The sequence below is a fragment of the Gossypium hirsutum genome, chromosome A05, assembly GCF_007990345.1.
Source record: "Gossypium hirsutum isolate 1008001.06 chromosome A05, Gossypium_hirsutum_v2.1, whole genome shotgun sequence".
NCBI classification, from domain to species: Eukaryota; Viridiplantae; Streptophyta; class Magnoliopsida; order Malvales; family Malvaceae; genus Gossypium; species Gossypium hirsutum.
In genome coordinates, this window is record NC_053428.1 from 99,938,117 (window position 1) to 99,959,500 (window position 21,384).

At 36.8% G+C, this 21,384-nt stretch overlaps 2 protein-coding genes across 3 annotated transcripts; both read left to right on the forward strand.

Annotated features, from left to right (window-relative positions):
* Nucleotides 1-1,322: 1,322 nt before the first annotated feature.
* LOC107961462 (gibberellin-regulated protein 14) lies at nt 1,323-2,797 on the forward strand. 2 transcript variants are annotated; one of them, XM_016897586.2, is made up of 4 exons: nt 1,323-1,484; nt 1,575-1,607; nt 1,919-2,312; nt 2,434-2,797. In XM_016897586.2, exons 1-4 carry the CDS (start codon nt 1,422-1,424, stop codon nt 2,574-2,576), a joined length of 633 nt encoding a protein of 210 aa, XP_016753075.1. In that variant the 5' UTR covers nt 1,323-1,421; the 3' UTR covers nt 2,577-2,797. The 2 variants fall into 2 exon arrangements, with proteins under 2 accessions (XP_016753075.1, XP_016753076.1); XM_016897587.1 differs by having other exon boundaries at nt 1,407-1,478.
* Nucleotides 2,798-16,316: 13,519 nt separating this feature from the next.
* Nucleotides 16,317-20,144, forward strand: LOC107960973 (uncharacterized). The gene is made up of 4 exons (XM_016897219.1): nt 16,317-18,527; nt 18,714-18,866; nt 19,110-19,862; nt 20,001-20,144. Exons 1-4 carry the CDS (start codon nt 16,317-16,319, stop codon nt 20,142-20,144), a joined length of 3,261 nt encoding a protein of 1,086 aa, XP_016752708.1.
* The last annotated feature ends 1,240 nt before the right edge of the window (nt 20,145-21,384 follow it).

The window sequence follows — 21,384 nt, forward strand, 5'->3', positions numbered from 1 at the left end:
AATCCTTTCATTTCTAAGAAATCAATATTCGGATTAAATGGATCATTTATTGAAAATGTATATATAAATTTGATAGTTGAAGTTCCATTCTGCTTAGTGGTATTTGATCTTAAATTTAAATTCTAATATCATATTAAGCATGAATGTTAAATTTTAAGATGCATGCAATGTTTATTCTATAAGTATGGGGAAATGTCCATTTCTAGAGGAATTCCAACACACACCTGGATTTGGATCAAAGAGGAATATGTGCTATGAAAATCTACCTTTTATCTTTATTTCTATTTTCTGCAGAGGGATGGAATGAAACGAAATTCCAAACTCATGACATGTGATATCACATGTAATGAAATCAATAATATCACTTTTATAAAATTTTAAACTTGCCTATTTCTGGGTAACATTCAAATCCAGTTGTAAGTTTGGATTGATTTAAAACCTTTTGAGTTTTTTTTTTTTTGAAGAAATCTGGTATTTGACACTAAGCAGTTGCTTAAATTAAAAGTATTTTTAATAAAAAAACACATTATGCTTTTTTAATTGATGGACGTACAATTTATTTTCTCTCTATATATAAACACATACACATACAATTAATGAAGGTAATAAAGTGTTCACATTTTATTCATGGAGCCAAGTTACCTCCACACTTGAATTGGTGTGAAAAGTTTAAATTAATTTGTTTATTCTCTTTTATTTTACTTAGGAACGATATTAATTTTTGGGCTGGTTACCATTTATCTTTTTCTCCTTTCGATCAATATTTTAATTTTTCTCTTCATTTACTCAATATGTTTTTTCTCCTTTCAGTTTACAGATTTATTTTATTATCGTCCTCTCTAATTTGATGCATGTTTAGGTTTTTTTTTTTTAAATTTTTGCTTGCGTTTTGGACCATCCAGGGTTCATTTTATTATCATATTAAGTGTTTATAATCACGCTTTAAATATTTCAGACATAAATTGCAATAGAGCCAATTATCAACGTGTAATAATATTTATCTTATGAGGTTGAATTTTTTGTTATATTGATGTAGCTTATCTTTAATTTTTTCTCAGAATTGTATGATGCTGTTGAGGGAAAATAAGTAGCGAGTTGTTGAGTGAGACTCTACCGTGCCCACCGCAAACTAATACTAAAGTAGTTTACTATTTGCATTATTTAGTTTGAAAATTTAATGAAACAACTTAAGATAACAACCTGTTTATTCATGGAATAAATTAATAAATTTTATAAAAGATTATTATTATTATTATTATTATTAGAGTAAAATTAAGCTTAACTAATACCATGAGTGAAATGGTGAAGTTGGCATTCAAACATTTATTGAAAAAGTAAATAACGTGGATTGTCACCGCCTCGAACTCTATTTAAACCACAAGAGTGGGGTTCCTACTGATTCATCTGTAAGCATCTTCACCATGGCTTTCAGTTTCAGAGCCATGCTGTTTTTTATGGCTACTCTTCTACTCGTTTCAGTTAGAGTACATGCCTTACCTTCCTCTCTTTTTTTACTCAACAACAATGGGTTTTGTTTGTTAACCATCCTCTCTTCCTTTTTTTTTTTTTTGTAGGTTCAATCCAGTGAGGAGGAAGAGAAGATTGAGGTATTTTCTTTTTTAAATTGTATTTGCTGCTTATTTGTCTTGTAATTCTTAAAAATGGTTGCGCAAAGTTTACTTTGAACTGATTTACTGGACAATACTACTAATTAGAGTGATTGTTTCTTTATGTAATTTAGCTTTTTTTAAAGCAGCAATTCCATTTATCCCAGTTGCGCATTGCGCATTCTGTTCCTGTGTTTATGCGATTTATTTATTGTACAAAGTAGTATTTGGAATTTGAATATCAAATCTTTTAAATATTTGAGTTATTCAGTGTTGATTGTTGGCTAAAAATTTTGCAAGTTAATATTCAGATAAAAAAGGCTAAAGTTCCAATACCAGCTCCAACTCCAACTCCAACTCCAACGTCGGTCCCAGCGAGGTCACCCACCTCTGCACCACCATACAAAGCTCCAGTTCCAGCACCACCACGCAAGGGTCCCACTCCTCAGTATAAGCCCCCAAGTTCTTCTGCACCACCACCCAAGGGTCCCACTCCTCTGTATAAGCCCCCAAGTTCTCTTGCTCCACCACCTAAGGCAGCCACTCCCCCTTATAAACCCCCAGCTCCTGCACCATCCGAGGCTCCTACTTCACCAAATAAGCCACCAAAAACTGCAGCACCACCTTATAAGGCACCCCGAACTCCCACTACACCACCATGGAATCCGCCAAGTCCACCGTCGCCACCTGTTAAGAAGATAAAGGGTAAGAACTTAGATCTTTTTTCTTTTTTCTTTTTTTAACTTACCATGGTTAAGAAAAGCTAATAGCAGCTTCCAATAACTCTGGAAACCTTATTTTTCTGACAACTGATGTTTGGTGGCAGATTGCATCCCTTACTGTAGAAGAAGCTGCATATTTAGTTCAAGGACTGATCTTTGCGTGAGACGATGCATGCCATGTTGTAACAGATGCAAATGTGTTCCACCAGGGACATATATCAACAGAAGGTGTGGCAAATGCCCTTGAATACCCAAAGGGGCAAGCCCAAGTGCCCTTGAATACTCCCACACTTTCTTCATCTTCTCTATTTACGATATGCTAAAAATGTAATAAGTTCCCTGAAAATGGATGGTCAATTCCACCGTATGTTCTCGTTAAGCCACCTTGTTAGTTTTATAATTTCATCAAAACCCAGGTTGATTTTCCATCTGTTAATTATATATGAAAAGTTAAACATATTATTATTATTTATTTGAGTTCAAATAATATATATGCCTTTTATGCAGCCATATATAAACATTTAAATTGTTGTTATATATCCATTTTTCATTTTTTTTTCTCAAAGAGGTCGCTTGAGTCAGGAAAAAAAATTAACATTAAAATTCTTTGTCTATTTCGGTCGACGCTAAAATGTCGAGTGGCTAGCCCAGCAACTGCCGACGACACCGGTGGTCGTAATGGAGCATTCATATTACAACTCTCAGCTCACCCATGCTTTCATTTTAAATTCCTTTGATGGATTGTCAAATTTGGAGTCGGGTTACTGAGAGGTGATCCTTGAAACGGTTTGCAAGGACGTGGATTTGATCCAACTCTGGTATATACTTCCTTCACTGGCACTGATTAAGGATATACAGAATATGTGCAAGAGGCATTGGAACATTTCTATAAAATATATCCCAAGAGAGATCAATAGAGTTGTGGACTTTCTAGCTGAAAGAACCTACGGTAATCCTTAAGAATATCAAGAATAAACTCATATATTGAATTCTCAAAAACTTCCTCTCTTTAAGGAATATAGAAGTATTTATAGAAGATCACTACTGACTATACTACTGACCATCCTCTCTTATTAGCGTAACTACTTATTTGCACCAGACTAACAACTTATAACAACTCATAACAAACTAATTACTCTAACATGCATCCATCGTCTCAATCAGTAAGACCCGAAGAAACTGGCGAAACCAAGTAAAAACTGTATGCGAAAGAGCCTTGGTGAGAATATCAGCTACTTCATCACAGGCAGGCACTTCACCAACAACAATAGTACCAGTGGCAACCTTCTCATGGACAAAAAACAGATCAAGTTCCACATGCTTGAACTTGGAGTGAAGAACAGGATTGGCAGCAACTGCAACGGCACTTGAACTATCACACCAAATAGTTGGAGTATCAATAGATGAGACTTGTAACTCTTGAAGCAAAGAGAGCAACCAAGTGACGTCACTAGTAGCCGCAGTAAGACTCCGATATTCAGCCTCAGCGGTAGAGCGAGAGACAACGTGCTGCTTTTTGGAGCACCACGAGACTGGTGACTGACCAAAATACACACAGTAACCAGACGTGGACCGGCGATCATCGAAATCCAACCCCCAGTTAGCATCAGCATACCCCACAAGCGACAACTGGGAAGAAGGACGAAACACAATTCCATAATCAAGAGTACCACATAAATATCGCAATATGCGTTTCAAAGCAACCATATGAAGAGTAGTGGGGCTGTGCATAAATTGACAAATACGGTTAACAGCATATGCAATATCAGGCCGGGTAAGAACAACATACTGCAAGGCCCCAGCAAGACTCCGATATTCAGTCGGATCACTCAGCAAATCACCATCATTTTTGGACAACCGAGGTGAACTAATCATAGGAGTATGAACTGGTTTTGCATTAGAAAGGGAGCTACGAACAAGAAGATCACGAACATATTTCTTCTGACATAAGTGAAGACACCCAGTAGACGAGCGTGTAACCTCAAGCCCAAGAAAGTAATGCAGATCACCCATATCTTTGAGAGCAAAGTCAGCATTCAACTGATCAACAAACCTAGCTATAACAGCTGAATCATTACTAGTTATGATTATATCATCAACATATACCAGAATATATAACACAACCTCGGTTGTAATTCTAATGAAAAGAGAGGCATCAGACTTAGAGGCGATAAACCCAATAGACACCAAAAACTGCTTGAGTTTATCGAACCAAGCCCTAGGGGCTTGGCGAAGCCCATACAAAGCCTTCTTCAGCCGACACACGAGTCGCTGCCCAATCGAATCAAACTGTACAAATCCGAGCGGCTGATGCATGAACACCTCATTATCCAAATCTCCATTAAGAAAAGCATTATTCACATTAACCTGACGAAGAGGCCATCGCCTCGCCACCGCAATAGACAGAATGACACGAATAGTAGCCGATTTAACCACAGGACTAAAAGTTTCTGTAAAATCACAACCTGCTACTTGCGAACACCCTTTAGCAACCAACCGAGCCTTCCGGCGACTAACAGACCCGTCAGGGTTCCTCTTAATCTTGAACAACCATTTACACCCTATCACTTTTCGTCCAGAAGGAGCAGGCACAAGTTCCCAGGTCGAATTGGCCAGGAGTGCATCAAATTCCGCTTAAGTAGCAACTTTCCAATCTGGGTGAGCAAGCGCCTCATCAATAAAACTTGGCTCAAAATCAACAGCTTCGGCGGTCAACGCCTTTGGTTTGAAAATGCCTGCTTTTCACCGTGTAACCATAGCATGTATATTTCCCGAAGACACACACGGCACTTGTCCCGATATCAGATGCTCAGAGGAGAGCAGAGGTGCAGATTCACTGTCACGAAAATCTCCTAAAACATCAGTGTCAAGCGAGGTGGTCACATCTGCTGGTGACATGCAAGTGTCAGACAAAGAATCAACCCCAGAGTTAACAGCAGCACATGCGGAATCAGAGACAGGAGAGGGTGTGGAAGCAACATGTAGAGGAGGAGTCTGCGGATTTAGTGAACGAGAAGGAAAAACTTGAACAACAGGAACATACGTAGCAGATTGCCGAGAAAAATCACCATGATCTGATAACGGAGACAAAAATAAAAACCGATGCTCATCAAAAACAACATGATGAGAAACAATGACCCGCCCTTCTGGTGTAAGACAAAAATAACCCTTATATTGAGAGTTGTAACCTAAAAACGTACATGGTTGAGATCGAAAATCCAGTTTATGACCGACGAACGGGCGCAAATATGGAAAACAACAGCAGCCAAAAACTCGGAGGTGACTATATTGTAGGACACACCCATATAACTTTTGATACGGTGACTGACCTTGAAGGACAGGAGTGGGCAGTCTATTTATAAGGTGAACAGCGCTACTAAACGCATAACCCCAGTGTTTCATAGAGAGATTTGCCTGAGCAAGCAACGTGAGCCATTTCTATCTGTTTCTATCTGTTTTCTATCTGTTTGAGGAACCCTATACCGGCAATTCTACAGCTGCTGGAACTTGGTGCTCGAGGGGCCATTTCTGCTGCTGCTGCTGCTTTGCTTAGTTAGCCAGTTTTTCTTTTAATGCGTTCCTTTTTGTTAAAAAACAAAAATTGCTCATAACACATTCTTATATACAAAAAGATACGACTTTGAAGTGGATTTTCTCATGAGACTTCAACAGTCGTTTTCTTGAGAGGACGGAATTATTGACTTATTTTAATAATTAATCAAACATGTTTTACCAATTTTTGTTTCTTTAGTAAAATATTTATTGTAAACGTGCTCTTTTTCCATAAATGCAAATTTTTATTTAATTTTAACGTAAAAAAAAACAAAAAAAAAACGAACCTATAAGGTGAAGCTGATGGGAATTTATGAGACCTATGTCTAAAATCTTACCATATACGGGGCGAGCCCTCGGAAGGGAAAATGATGAATGGCGATAGCTTGTAAAAGTTAGGGTCATCAGCCACATGGTGTGTTTTAATGGTAGAATGGGAATGACTTAAACTAACCTAGGAAGAACCCAATCAGCTTTCATTGGGACCAACAACCCCAACACACACAAATTCTAATTACCTCATCTTTCTTCATTTTATGGTTTTGAAAATTTTTAAAGATAGTTTTCTAATACGGTTTCAATGTTACATAAAAAAAGTATAATAATTTATGTAATTGAATAATATTTTACAGGTAAGAATTTCTCCCTATTTCTTTTAATTTCGAAATGGAGTAAATTAATTTTTTTAAAAATTATAATAGTTTAATTCTTGACAATTTTGAAAATGAGTAACTAAAGACAAATAATCACCACATTAATGTTTTTTTGTCAATTGTACAAATTTTGATTGATGTTACATATTTTGTCTATTTGGTCTTAATTTTAAAAAATCAATAAATTTAACATCAATATTTACACATTTACCCAAAGTTGCGAGCTAGATTTCTTAAATCAAGACAAAATTGACCGAATGTGTAAACTTTAAGGGTTAAATCTGTTATTATACCAATCAAAATGATGTGAAATTGATAAAAAAAATTATTTTCGTGATTAATTATCCTTAATTACTCCTTTTCAAATTTGAAAGAAATTAATTTACTCAATATTAAGTTAAGAGAGACTAAAAAGATCTTTTCACCTATTTTATATAATTCATGTTACACAAAAATAAATTATGAGATTTGTGATATGTGTGATTAGGTAATAAATTATGTAATTACACAAAGAATTATCAACATTGAAAAATGTTTGATGTCATATTTTTCAATTATAGGCTTCAACAACTCCTTTTCTTAACACAGTTGTAGTCCAAGCTTGTGAAAAGCTATGTAGAGAAGTAAAAGGCCACAAAGGTGATGTCAATAAACCGAATTGAACTAGTCAAGAAATTTGGTTTGGTGGATTAAATTGGTATAATTAGTGAGTTTCAATGGTTGTTTTTTGGGTTTTGGAATATTCATATTAATTTACAAACCTTAAACCCATACCTATATCCAACCCCAAACAATCAAATACCATATAAGTCATATCCAATACAAAACCCAACCCAACCCAACTAAACTTAAATATAAATCCAATTACACAAATAATTAAATATCCAAATATTTCAATCTAAAAATTAAAATTACATAGTTCGATTATTTTGGTCATTCCTACTAAAATCACATACGTCAAGCTGATGTGGCAGATCAAAAATCGATATAATAACAAATTTGGTCCTCAACAAGTTTTACATATTATATCAATTTAGTAATAATTTTAAAAAATTAACCCTCAAAATTTATAAATGGTCTCAACTTGATTCTAATTCTAAAATTTCAAAAAAATATATAAAAATACATAAATATTTTTTAAAAAAATATAATAATAAATTTAATATATATAATTAAAAGATATTGTTAACAACAAATAATAATATATAAAATTAAACATATTTTTAAAAAAAAATATAATAATAAATTTATATTAATGTTGAGCCCAATTTCTGCCCGAGCCCAATCAAACCAGCCCAAATTAAACACCCCACTAAACCGACCACTAACTCCATCACCCTACTAAACCATCCACTACCTCCATCACCCCCACTAACTCCATCACCCTACTTGTTATAAGTTGTAAAATTTAGCTATAAAAGTCATGGAAAAACTATTGTAAAGAGGGGGAATTTTTTGAGAGAATACACATGCGAAATCAAAGAGAATACAAATCAGATTTTTAAGGTAACTTTTTATATTATTCAATTTTGTTTATTTTGGCGTTCACATTTTTCTTTACACAAACGAAAGAAGGGAAAAGTGAGGGAGTTTACCTCTGATTTTATTTCTTTTCTGATTTGGCCCCAAAGTTTTCATTTTTAATTCAATTTAACCCCTTTTTTATTTTTGTTATTTTACTGTTAAATTAATTAATTTGAGCTTTATTCTCATTATTTTTATATTTGTTTTTTTATTATTTTCTATTAATTTAATTAATTTGAGTTATGTTTCATATTATTATATTATTTATTTATTATTATATATTTATTATGTAAATATATATATTTTTAAGCGAAGTTAATTATTTTAAATATAAATTTTTATTATACATAGACTTATTATATTATTTTTTTATACTATTGTTTATTATCGGTTACCATTTTTATATCAAATTATTATTATTTACTATTTCTCACTATTACTAATTTAACATTGTTATTCCAATTTTTTTTTACTATTATCCCCCATATTTAATGTTACCGTCAACATATTTTTTGTTATTATCATCATGTTTTTAATATTATTAATACTATTAGTACAATGTTTATTACATTATTGTATTTATTATTACTGTTGTTTTATTAATTATTTCTATTAATTACTATTATTATTACTTTTCATTATTTATATATGGTTAGCATTATTCTCATATTATTATTTTCATGTTGTCTATTATCATCATTTTTAAAAAAATCTATGTCCTTAATTCATTTATCCATTGATCTTCTCTCAAAAATTTTCAAAATAAAAGGCAATGTTCGGTATTTAAAGAATTCGAAGAATCGTGCCCTAACGTACTGGGTTTTGCTTTCTTTGTTTGTCTTGAATATTCGAATATCCTCTTACCTGTTCACTTTAAAAATTTTCAAAATAAAGGCAATGTTTGGTATTTAAATAATTCGAAGAATCGTGCCCTAATGTACTGGGTTTCGCTTTCTTTGTTTGTTTTGAATATTCGAATATCCTCTTAAGGCTAAAACGCATGTTTTAAAGGCAAGCTCACAATTGAGGGTCAAAAATATTGTGTCCTAACGTACTGGATGTAATGTTTTACCTTGAGGTGAGATGGTCTTTAACACACATTTGACTTACCTAAATGTTTTAAAAGCCAATAAAAGGAGGATCGTGTTTTGAACTCTGTCCAAATCTTTAAATTTCGACATTAAGACACTAAATAATCAATCAAGTACCAATTTTTGGTGTGTCGAGGGTGCTAATCCTTCCTCGTACGTATCTGACTCCAGAACCGGTTTTCTATTTTCGCAGACCAAAATCGCCGTTTTGAAAAATTTATTTACTTATTAAAAACAACCGTGTTTTGAGGTGATCCAATCACACCCTATTAAAAACGATTGGTGGCGACTCCCAACTTTTCGTTTTCAAAAGTCGATTTCCCGTTTTCAAAAAAATGGTGTCGACAGCTTGGCGACTCCGCTGGGGACCAATAAGAGAGTCGAGCTGTAAATTGATTATTTTCTGTCATCTTGTCGAAATTTAGAAATTTGATTTTTCTAAAATACACGATCCTCGCTTTGCATTTTCTATGTCCTTGTTGAGTTTGTTTTTTCGTTGAATTTCTTTATATACTCTCGCATCATATCGCATGACCGTTGTGGTCACACCTTTTAACTGGAAGTGAGAAACTATGCTTTCATGAGGTTTTCACCTCCACATGCGCTAGGGGATCGCTTCTGGAATACATCCGTACTTATGTATTCGTGAGGTTTTCACCTCCGCACGGGCATAAGGAAATGTATTGCCCTGAACCGAACTTGATCCATATGAACCTATAATGGGCGAGGGTCGAGGAATCTGCTGGTTCAGGTACCTTTACTCTAGAACTAAACCACATATAGTGTGTAATAGCCCGATTTTAGGCTTAATCGGAACAGTGGTTTCGGGACCACAAATCCGACGAAAAAAAATGTAATGGCTTGAATTTTCAGAGGTGTTGGAACGGTGATTCGAGATCACTAAATTCGACAAATGGGTAGAAAATATTATTAATTTAGTAAGTATAAGTTAAATATGAAGTTAGGAAAATTTTTGAAATAGTGAATAGTGCACTAGAAATAAATATTAAAATAATTAGAATCGAAATGAGGTATCAAGACCTCGGGGATTTTAAACTGAGCCATAAATATTTTTATAAATATTTATGGAGTGTTAAAAAGTTAGTATTAAAGTTTCGTTAAGAAATTTTGAAGTTCCGATAATTAATTGAACAAAAAGGACTAAATTGTAACAAATGCAAAATTTTGGGAAATGATTAAATAGCTTAAATGATAAAAGGAAGAGGGCTTAAAAAGCAAATAGACCCAAGGTCTATTTGGGCTGGACGGCAGAGGCATGAAATCAGCAAGAAAGTAAGGAGAATTAAGGGCAAAATTGGAAAATTGCAAAATTTGCTTAATAAAGTTAGGACCCAAGTGGAATTATCTAGATTTTCTCTTCATTTTTCTGAATTCTCATCAGCTAAAACACCATGGAAGGGCTTCTTCAAGCTGGTTCTTCATATTTTTATTACAAGTAAGTTCAATTCTTGACTATTTCTTGAAATTTTTGTATTTTTATGACTTTTACAACTAGGCCCACTTGTTAAATTCATTAGTTTTTGATTTTATGAAAGAAGTTGAAAGTTGATATGAATATGTGCTGGAAGTATATGATGATTTAGCATGAAATTAGAGCTTTAAATTGTTCATATGCTGATTTTATTGAAAGAATTGAATAGAAAGTGAATGTTTGGGACCTAATAGTAAAAGAGTTTGAAGATAGAGTTATATGTGGAAATTCTGAATTTCAATAGTTGTGTAACAACTTATAATGTCTAGTAAAGTACTAATTGAGAAAATTAGATTAATTGAGGGGTTAATTGAGAAAGGACCGAATTGTATAAACTGTGAAATTTGGGGCAAAATGGAAATCAACATTTTGCACTAAAGCAGTTTTGGACAGCAGCAGTAGTGTAACTTTGAAAAATCACCAAAAATTGTAGAGATTGAATTAGAGGATGAATAAAATATGAAATTAAAGCTTATTGAGTCTAGTTTCTTATAAAAGAAATTATGTGAGCAATGGAATTGTAAATCATGAGATATAATAGATTTTGTGAGACAAGGTCAGAATGAATTCGGGTTCCCCTGTTCTGATTTTGGAAAATCATTAAAAATTGTACAGAAATTATTAAGAGTTATAGTTTATATGGTTAGAATCCTTAATGAGTCTATTTTTAGAAGAAACAAGCTAAAACATCATCCGAATTCTGTACAATGAGATAATTAATTTTTAGTGAAGAGTGGTCGGAACTGTCAGACAGCAAAACAGGGGAAACTTTAAAGAATAAACTGTACTATTTGGCTGAACCAAAAATTATGAAAATTTTATGGTATGAAGATATGTGAGTCTAGTTTCAGGGAAAAATAACGGATCTTAATTTGGAGCTCCGTAGCTCCGGATAAAAATAATTTAGTGACTCTGACTCGGATAAACAGCTTTGAATATACATGTTAGTGAATATTGAAATTATGGTTAATGTTGTTTAAGTGTGTTATACACATTAAGGATGTGGAATGGAGAGGAGGAGGAGGAAAATTGGGAAATATATGAATGATTCGTGTATAAATGGTCATATGTTTGATTATAACTCATAAACGATGAAATATGAATGATGCTTATTTTTGTGCATTATTGGTCATGGTTTCAGCTCATGTGTGAAAATAAAGTTTCATAGTATGTGTGTATGGTATATTCAGTATATGATTTGGCATGAAATAATACCATGAATGGTTTATGAATTAACACATGTTGGTAAGCCTGATATATGAATAAATGATCAAATTGAGCGGAACGCCGGATTTGAGTACTTCTGATCAAGTGATAAAGTGATAAGTGGTAGCTTTAGCTACACTTATCTGATCAAGTGACAAGTGGAAAGTGATAAGTAATAGCTTCGGCTATACTTATCTGATCAAGTGATAAAGTGATAAGTGATAGCTTCGGCTATACTTATCTGATCAAGTGACAAGTGGAAAGTGATAAGTAATAGCTTCGGCTATACTTATCTGATCAAGTGATAAAGTGATAAGTGATAGCTTCGGCTATACTTATCTGATCAAGTGACAAGTGAAAAGTGATAAGTGATAGCTTCGGCTATACTTATCTGATCAAGAGATAAAGTGATAAGTGATAGCTTTAGCTACACTTATCTGATCAAGAGACAAAGTGATAAGTGGCTGCACTTATCTGATCAAGAAACAAAGTGATAAGTGGCTACACTTATCTGATCAAGAAACAAAGTGATAGGTGGCTACACTTATCTGATCAGGGACAAGTGATAAGTGATCATACGTAAGACCATAGTTATACTATGGCAAAGTGAAAGTGAAGTACTCAATTTTCCGTGACCGTTCTCTAATTTGATTAAGGATGGTAAGTGACAAATGGGCCCAAAAGAATTAAAGTAAATGGATAAGTGGTAGTGTATTTATATCAGGACGATGTTGTTATTCAAACTAAAGTGATATTTTCATTGCTAAATTGAGAATTTCATAAATGTGTTATTGAATGGTATAATCAATAAACATTGAGTTAAATGGTAAATACGTATTAGTTTTGAATTTGATGTCATTGAATTGTACGTGAATTAAATGGAAATTTCTAGTGATATGATTTAAATTATGAGCATGAGAAATTGCGAATTGAATGAAATGGAAATGAAGCATTAAATTGCATGAGTATGTATCGGGTCTCGCAGGCCCTAATTATTATGATTATAATATTTTGAGGATATATTGTGAAAAGTTATAGAAACATGTTAATTATTTTTGAAAGTTTTAATTTTGATGAAATTTTATAACTCGGTTAAATACGTTTACAAGTGTATGTGTTTTGGTAATGCCTCGTACCCTATTCCGGTGTTGGATACGGGTAAGGGGTGTTACATAGTGAGTTGTAGGAACCCGCATTAGGTAGAATTACACCTAACCCTAGTGGTTTCCCGAATAGGCGTTTGATAATTTCTTGATTGCTTTGATTTTTATTCTTATGCATAATTCTGACTTGTGTTTTTCCTTCTTTCTTTAAGTGATTGCATAACATTTTCATCATAAAAGGAGGTGTCGATATACGGTTCGGTTACTAATAGAAAGTTTTGCCATGAAGAACGAATTCCTTGATAAAGTGAAAGACAACGCGTTTGTCCAAATATGGTCGGAAAATGCACAGTTAGAGAAAGGTGACAGTTTGACAAATGAGTACACGTCAGAGTTATGAGACTTTACCCGTATTAGTGTGGTTCAGAATGATCTTCAAGAGTTGAAAGAATTATGGAGTTACTAGAATGAGGAGATGAAGCAGCTACTCTACTGTAATTATGGTGATATTCCTTATCTCCTCAATGTTAAGGTAGACAGGTATTTGTTCCGCGCCATGGCTCAATTTTAGAATTTCGCCTACAGTTGTTTTACTTTCGGAAAGGTGGATTTAGCACCTACTGTCGAAGAATATACAGCTTTGCTTCGTTGTCCGAGGTTTCAAGTTGATAAGATTTATTCTAGAGCTGTCAATACCCCAACCTTTGTAAAGAGGTTGATGAACATCACTGGGATTAGTGAGCAGTGGGTTGCAGCTTGAGTCCAGCAGAAAGGCAATGGAAAGTGCATCCCTTGGGAAAATTTGAGAGATCTGATCCTGGCACACCCTGATATGAAGAAAAGAGTTGATGTCTTCGCCTTGAGCGTCTACGGTTTGGTTATTTTCCCTAAAGCTTTAAGGTATGTAGATGAAGCAGTCGCCGATCTATTTGACCGATTTGGTAAAGGAGTCACTCCTGTTCCTGCAATATTGGCTGAGACTTTCAGATCTTTGAGTGCATGTCGGAGGGCAGGTGAAGGCAGATTTATTGGGTGTACACAACTCTTGTTAGTATGGTTTTATAGCCACTTTTGGAGGGTAAAAAAGGCCTCTTACCGACCTTTTCTCGGAGATTACTCACATTTGAAGGAGATATTGAGCATATCAAGAAGAGATGACATAACAGAGGAAAAATGGATGGCGATACTTCAAAATCTCTAAGAGGAGGATTTCGAATGGAAAGCCCCTTGGATGGTTTCCGATGAGATTCTTTACCGATGTGGGAGTTATGATTGGGTCCATTTGTTGGGGATTTGGGGAGCCGTTGGATACGCCCCTCTGCTTGTATTGAGGCAATATAGATCGAGATAATTTATACCGATGACGTATGGGCTAGCTCAGAGTGGGTTCTCGTATGGGGAGAAAGACTCCAAGAAAAAGAGCCGCGAGATTTATAATGCCTGGAACCAAACTTGCCGGATAAAGAAAGTTGCTGTGAATCCAATGGTAACTTCTGAGTATAATGAATGGTGGAGTAGAAGGGTTAACGAAAATATCTCGAGGCCAAATTTAGAAGAAGCTCGACCGATAGAGGAATATCTGCGAGTGGTCCCCTCCGAATTGGAAATCATAAAGCAAGACTTCAAAAAGAGGACCTCGGAGTTAGAAAAGAAAATTGAGCAGTTGGAGGAGGAAAAAGTGTACTTGAAGCTGGATGTTGATATTAAAAAATCCAAGGCTGAGAATTTGAGAAAGAGAAAGAGAGAGGTTGAGGAAGACCTGGATAGTGTAAAGACTGATTACAAGCAGCTGCATAAGTCAATGAGAAATGCTGGCTTGGGTAAAACGTCTGAACAGTGGAGGCAAGAAATCCAAGAGGAAAAGGCTAGGGCTGATTGATGGGAGAAAAGTTCCATGATGCTCAAGCTCGAGAAGTCACTTGTAAAAAGAGTTTGGATGATAGCCAGAATGAAAAACAGATGTTAAGAGCTCGGGTGGCAGAGTTAGAAATGGCACTACAGCAACATCAGAGTCGTAACTCAGTGATTGAATTAAGGGCTAGTCTAAGTAAGATAAAGAATTTGAAGGAGAAAGTAGAAGAACTTGATACTACACTTCAGAACTGTGAGAATCAAATTGATTTATTGGAAGCAAATAATGAGCAACTAGGGGAGCAGCTTCACCGATCTCAGGATTAGGTCCGAGATAGGGATTACCTCATGGGCGAAGCTATAGCTCAGATACGAGAGGTGGCTGATCATTTGCAGACTTTGGCGGTCTAAGCAGATGTGCTAGGAGTTAAATATGAGTTAGAGTCAGATCGAGGGCGAGAGTTAGCCTGCCTTCTTAGGAAAATAAAAGCTTTGGGTGTTAGGGCAAGACCGTATATGTAATTCATTTTATATAAAAGATTTTATTTTTCAGTGAAGTTTTCTAAATGGAATTGAATTCGAATCGATGTCTCCTTTTTGCATCCATGTCATGCATTTGCATTGCATAGCATCATAAACATTAAGTTGCACAAAAGAACCCTATTAATTAGAGATTTTTAAGTTACCCTGGAACATCGCTACTATACACGGAGGAAAGCAAGGGATATGGATTAGAGGTTAGAGAAATTAGAACGGATGCAAAAGTAAATGCAAGAGCAGCTGCATTTACAGATACAGGAACAGTTGGCCAAGATCCAACAAGAGATAAGGGATCAGATGCTGGAATCCTAGAGAAGCATGCTAAAATCCTAGAACAACATGATAAGTCAGCTGACACAGCTGTTTAGGGGAGGGTTTGACAAAGGAAAATGCCCAATGGTTGATACTGGGAATGACAACGAAGACTCTGCTTGTCCTACAAGCTTTGCCCCAATGAACATGCAAGCACAGCCACCAAGGGTGTCTGTTAACGTTAAACCCCTGTATCAAACCGGCACTTCAGCATTGGTAAATTTCCCAATAGGTTCAAGTTCATACCTTGGAGACCATCCTGTAACCCTCGATGTCCCTGACTTCGACAACGCAGCAGAGGTGGAAAAAACAAAGGTTGAGGTCTCAAAACAATTTGAGGATCGATGCAAATGGTTGGAGGAAAAGTTCAAGGAGTTAGAGAATGCTGATCCTTATTGCGGAATGGATACAAAGGAACTGAGTTTGGTCTCGGATTTAGTACTTCCCCCGAAGTTTAAAATGCCGGAGTTTGAAAGATATAACGGAACTAGCTGCCCTGAGGCTCACATTACGATGTTTTATCGAATGATGACGGGGTATGTCAACAATGATCAACTGTTGATCCATTGCTTTCAGGACAGTTTGAGTGGGGCTGCAACGAAATGGTACAATCAATTGAGTAGGACCTAAGTCAAGTCATGGAAGGACCTAGCTCAGGCCTTCATGAAGCAGTATAGCTATATAACGGATATAGCACCTGACCGGATCACACTCCAGAATATGGATAAGAAGCTAAGCGAAAGCTTCCGGCAGTATGTTCAGATATGGAGAGAGGTCGCTACACAGGTCCAACCACCGTTGCTAGAAAAAGAAACAACCATGCTCTTCATCGATACATTGAAGGCGCTTTTCATTATTCACATGTTAGGTAATGCAACCAAGAGTTTCACGAACATAGTAATGTCTGGCGAAATGATAGAAAATGCCATAAGATCGGGTAAGATAGAAGTTGGGGAGAACACGAGAATGTCAGCCCCGAAGAAAAGAGAGAATGAAGTAGGTAATGTAAGCTCAGGCTATGCAAAACCTACCACTGTTAATCAGTCAAGGGCGATAGTCACAGGCCAGCAGGCCTCACCAAGGCGGGAGCCTAACACGAGACAAAATACAGAGAAGTTTCAATTCACTCCCATACCAGTGACATATAGGGAGTTGTACAAAAGTCTGTTTGATGTACATGTAGCCGCTCCTTTTGACTTAGAGTTGTTGCAGCCCCCATACCCTAAATGGTACGACACAAATGCTCAGTGCGAATACCACGCAGGGATTACGGGGTACTCGATAGAAAACTGTACCTCGTTCAAAAGGTGCGTGGAAAGGCTTATCAAAGCAGGTGTTGTAAAATTCGATGATTCACCTGGTACGGGAAATCCGTTGCCCAGTCATACTGATAAAGGAGTAAACGCGATAATTGAGAATATGGGGAGGAAAGTCAAGCTGAATATCGCAGAGGTGAGAACCCCATTGAAGCTAGTTTGGAAGGAAATGCATAAGAGAGGTTTAGCCCCGCAAGGGTTGGGGGATAAAATCCAAGATACACGAAACTACTGTGAGTTCCATAATGAGAAAGATCACGAGATCCAGAATTGTATTGAGTTCAGGGCCCTAGTACAGGGTCTAATGGATAATAAGGAATTGGAGTTCCTCGAGTCTGTCGAAGAGGGGGATGTATGCTCTCTAGAAGGGGAGTCAAGTGAAGAAGGCTGCAGAGCCAGCCGTCCAGTGATAATTATTTCGAAGCCCAGAATTAGTGAAGTAGAAGCAAGAGTTACACCAAGAGTTATAATCCAGAAGCCAACAGTTTCCCCTTATAAAGATAGCCATAGGGTGCCTTGGAATTATAATTGTAGTATAGCAGTTTCAGAGAAGGAGAGTTCGATTAGCACGCCAAACACAGAAGCCGAACCAGCAAAAGGGAAACCCGTCATGCTCAAGCAAGAAGTAGAGAGAGCAGAACCACTGGTTAATGAGCCAGTAATAGAAAATGAAGCTAAGGAGTTCTTGAAGTTCCTAAGACACAGCGAGTATAGTATTGTGGAACAACTACACCAACAACCGGATCGCATATTGGTATTGGCTCTGCTGTTAAATTCGGAGGTCCACCGTAACGCATTGACGAAAGTGTTGAACGAAACCTATGTTGCGGATGACATTTCGGTTAATAAATTGGATCGTCTCGTCGGTAACATAAGCGCTGACAATTTCATCTCTTTCAGCGATAATGAGATATCGCCAGGGGGTAGGGGGTCTACTAAGGCTCCGCATGTCACTGCACGTTGCAAGGGGTATACGCTAGCCAGAGTACTAGTTGATAATGGGTCCGCATTGAACGTATTGCATTGGGCTACGTTAAACCATTTACCTATAGACAGTTCCCATATGAAGACGTGTCAGAACGTAGCAAGAGCATTTGATGGCACAGAAAGGAAAGTAATGGGAAGGATAGAGGTACCTCTTCAGATCGGCCCAAACACGTACGAGGTAGATTTCCTCGTGATGGATATTAAGCCTTCCTATAATTGTCTATTAGCAAGACCTTGGATTCACTCAGCTGGGGCAGTGCCATCCTCGCTGCACCAGAAGCTAAAAATGGTTACTGAGGAACGGTTAATAACAATAAATGCGGAGGAGGACATTATTGCGTCAGTTACCAGTGATGCAACCTACGTAGAGAATGACAATGAAGCGGTTGAATGTTCATTTCGATTGTTAGAGTTTGTAAACAAAATGTTTATAGCTGAAGGAAGCAGGATTCCGATACCTAAGATATCAGGGGCTACGAAAATGAGCCTACAGCTGATAGTTGAGAAAGGGGCGTTACCTGGCAGAGGACTCGGAAGGTACCTCCGTGGACAAGTTAGAGTGCCAATCTTGGTTGGCAAGTAGGATCGCTTCGGTTTAGGATTCAGGCCAGATGCAAGCCAAGTGAAGAAGGAGTTTGAAAGGAAACAAGAACAGTGGAGAGCGAGATTGAGTGGGACAGAAGTTAGGTGAGAACCGATAAACTTCCCCCACATTTCTCAAACATTTGTATCTGGAGGGTTTATTCATTTCATACAGCATAAGGTGAAAGAAGGAATGGCTGAAGATGCGATAGGAATTTGGAGCATCAACGCCACATTTGAAGAGGAAGCAATAGAAAGGAATTTATCAGGCATTTGCCCGTATGAGCCTGGGAGTGTTTTGGATAACTGGACTGAGGAAGAAATTCCTGTAATCTTTAGAGCTAACACAGAGTAATATTCAAAACCCACCTGTTGTCTTCTAGCCTAGGGACAATAAGAATCTTTTGTGAAATAGGCTCATGTTCAAACATTATTATTTTCAATAAAAATGCATTTTCATATATCAGTTCGAGCAATTATTCTTTCTTCCTTTTCATTTCATACACAATCATAACATACAAAGGAATTATTCATTTTGTTTTCTTTGGGTATTCTCTTATACTCATAATAGGCCCCGGATGTCAATGTCATGAGTAATGCTGATGCGAGCCCGGAATCTCCTTTAGAGCGAGACATGTGCTTTGAGGGATTTCAGAATTTTAAAGAGGACGAGGAGTGTGGTTTATCTCCCGATTTGTTAAAGATAGTGGAGCGAGAAGAGGAACAGATCCTGCCACACAAAGAGACTACTGAGATTGTGGCCCTGGAAGAGGGGAAGGAAGTTAAAATTGGTACTTGCGTTAACGAGAAAACAAGACAGAACCTCATTAAGCTGTTGCAAGAATTCAAGGACGTCTTTGCATGGTCATACCAGGATATGCCTGGTCTAATTACCGATATCGCAGTGCACCGTGTCCCTACAAAAAAAGAGTGTAAGCTAGTTCAGCAGAAGCTCCGAAGAATGAGACTCAAGAAGCAGTTTAATGCTGGATTCTTACAGGTGGTTAATTATTCAGAGTGGGTAGCCAACGTCATCCCTATCCCTAAGAAAGATGGGAAAGTACGGATGTGTGTAGATTACAAAGATTTAAACAAGGCTAGCCCAAAGGATAACTTTCCATTGCCTCACATAGACACTCTAGTGGATAATAAGGCAGGCTATTCACTGTTCTCCTTCATGGATGGGTTCTCCGAGTACAATCAGATCAAGATGTATCCTAAGGACATGGAAATAACCACATTCATAACTTTATGGGGAACATTTTGCTACAAGGTGATGCCCTTCGGCTTGAAAAATGCAGAAGCCACATACCAAAGAGCCATGGTAACCTTGTTCCATAACATGATGCACAAAGAAATTGAGGTCTACGTTGACGACATGATTGCAAAATCCCGAACTGAAGAGGAGCATGTGCGAGTGTTGAAAAAATTGTTCCTCAGGTTGAGAAAATTCCAATTAAAGCTCAATCCGTCAAAATGCACCTTCGGAACTAGGTCCGGAAAGTTACTCGGCTTCGTAGTCAGTGAGAAGGGAATAGAAGTCGACCCTGATAAAGTCAAGGCTATACAGAAGCTGCCTCAGCCACGAACTCAGAAAGAAGTTTGAGGTTTCCTAGGGAGACTAAACTACATCGCACGGTTTATTTCGCAACTGACTGAGAAGTGTGACCCCATATTCCGTCTTCTTAAAAAGCACAGTCCTAGGGTATGGGATGATGAATGCCAAAAAACCTTTAAAAAGGTTAAACACTATTTGTCCAGTCCCCCAATGCTAACACCACCAAGCCCTGGTAGACCATTGATACTGTACTTAATAGTATTTGATAATTCGATCGGGTGTGTGAGAAAAGAAAGAGCGATATATTACCTCAGTAAAACATTCACTGAGTGTGAAATGAGGTATCCGCCAATTGAGAAGCTATGTTGTGCTTTGGTTTGGACAACACGAAGGTTGAGGCAATACATGTTGTACCACACAACTTAGCTAATCTCAAAGCTAGACCCTCTTAAATACATGATGGAGTCAACCGTTTTAAATGGAAGGATGGCCCGATGGCAGATTCTGCTCTCCGAATTTGACATAGTCTATGTAAACCAAAAAGCTGTGAAGGGGAATGCAATAGCAGACTTCCTAGCCAGTAGAGCTTTGGAGGACTATGAACCTTTAAATTTCAATTTCCCCAATGAAAATCTAATGTATGTAGCAATCACTGAAGGAAACATGCCTTAAGATCATTCTTGGAAATTAAATTTTGACGGAGCATCAAATGCCGTTGGAAATGGAGTTGGGGCAGTACTGATATCCCTAAATGGAGATCATTATCCATTCACTTGTAAGCTGGATTTTGACTGCACCAACAACATGGCAGAATAGGAGACATGTATCATGGGAATTCGGACAGCTATAGATCGCAAAATCAAAGTATTAGAAGTGTATGGAGATTCTGCAATTGTAATTTATCAACTTAAAGGCGAGTAGGAAACGAGAGATTCGAAATTGATCAGTTACCAAAAGTTAATCCTGGAGTTAATTGAAGAGTTTGATGATATTACCTTTCATTACCTCCCGCAAGACGAGAATCAGATGGCTGACGCCTTGGCCACACTAGCTTCCATGATCAAAGTAAATAAACAGGAGGATATGAAGCCAATTTAGATGAGTAGTTGTAAGGCTCCAGCTCACTGCTGTAATGTCGATGAAGAGGAAGAGAGAGATGATCATCCTTGGTATCATGATATCTTACAATATGTGAAGAGCCGTGCGTACCCAGATCAAGTAACCGAAAATGATAAAAAAAACATTGAGAAGGTTAGCCAGTACCTATGTCCTAGACGGTGAGGTCCTA

Bases quoted from the DNA above. Each gene is read 5' to 3' on its own strand.
- LOC107961462 (XM_016897586.2), top strand. From the start codon at position 1,422: ATGGCTTTCAGTTTCAGAGCCATGCTGTTTTTTATGGCTACTCTTCTA. The intron at 1,608-1,918 runs GTATTTTCTTTT...GTTAATATTCAG, and splicing joins AGGAGGAAGAGAAGATTGAG to ATAAAAAAGGCTAAAGTTCC. The intron at 2,313-2,433 runs GTAAGAACTTAG...GTTTGGTGGCAG, and splicing joins ACCTGTTAAGAAGATAAAGG to ATTGCATCCCTTACTGTAGA.
- LOC107960973 (XM_016897219.1), top strand. From the start codon at position 16,317: ATGAAGCAGTATAGCTATATAACGGATATAGCACCTGACCGGATCACA. The intron at 18,528-18,713 runs GTTGGCAAGTAG...CATTTCATACAG, and splicing joins AAGTTAGAGTGCCAATCTTG to CATAAGGTGAAAGAAGGAAT. The intron at 19,863-20,000 runs GTAACCTTGTTC...TTCCAATTAAAG, and splicing joins CCACATACCAAAGAGCCATG to CTCAATCCGTCAAAATGCAC.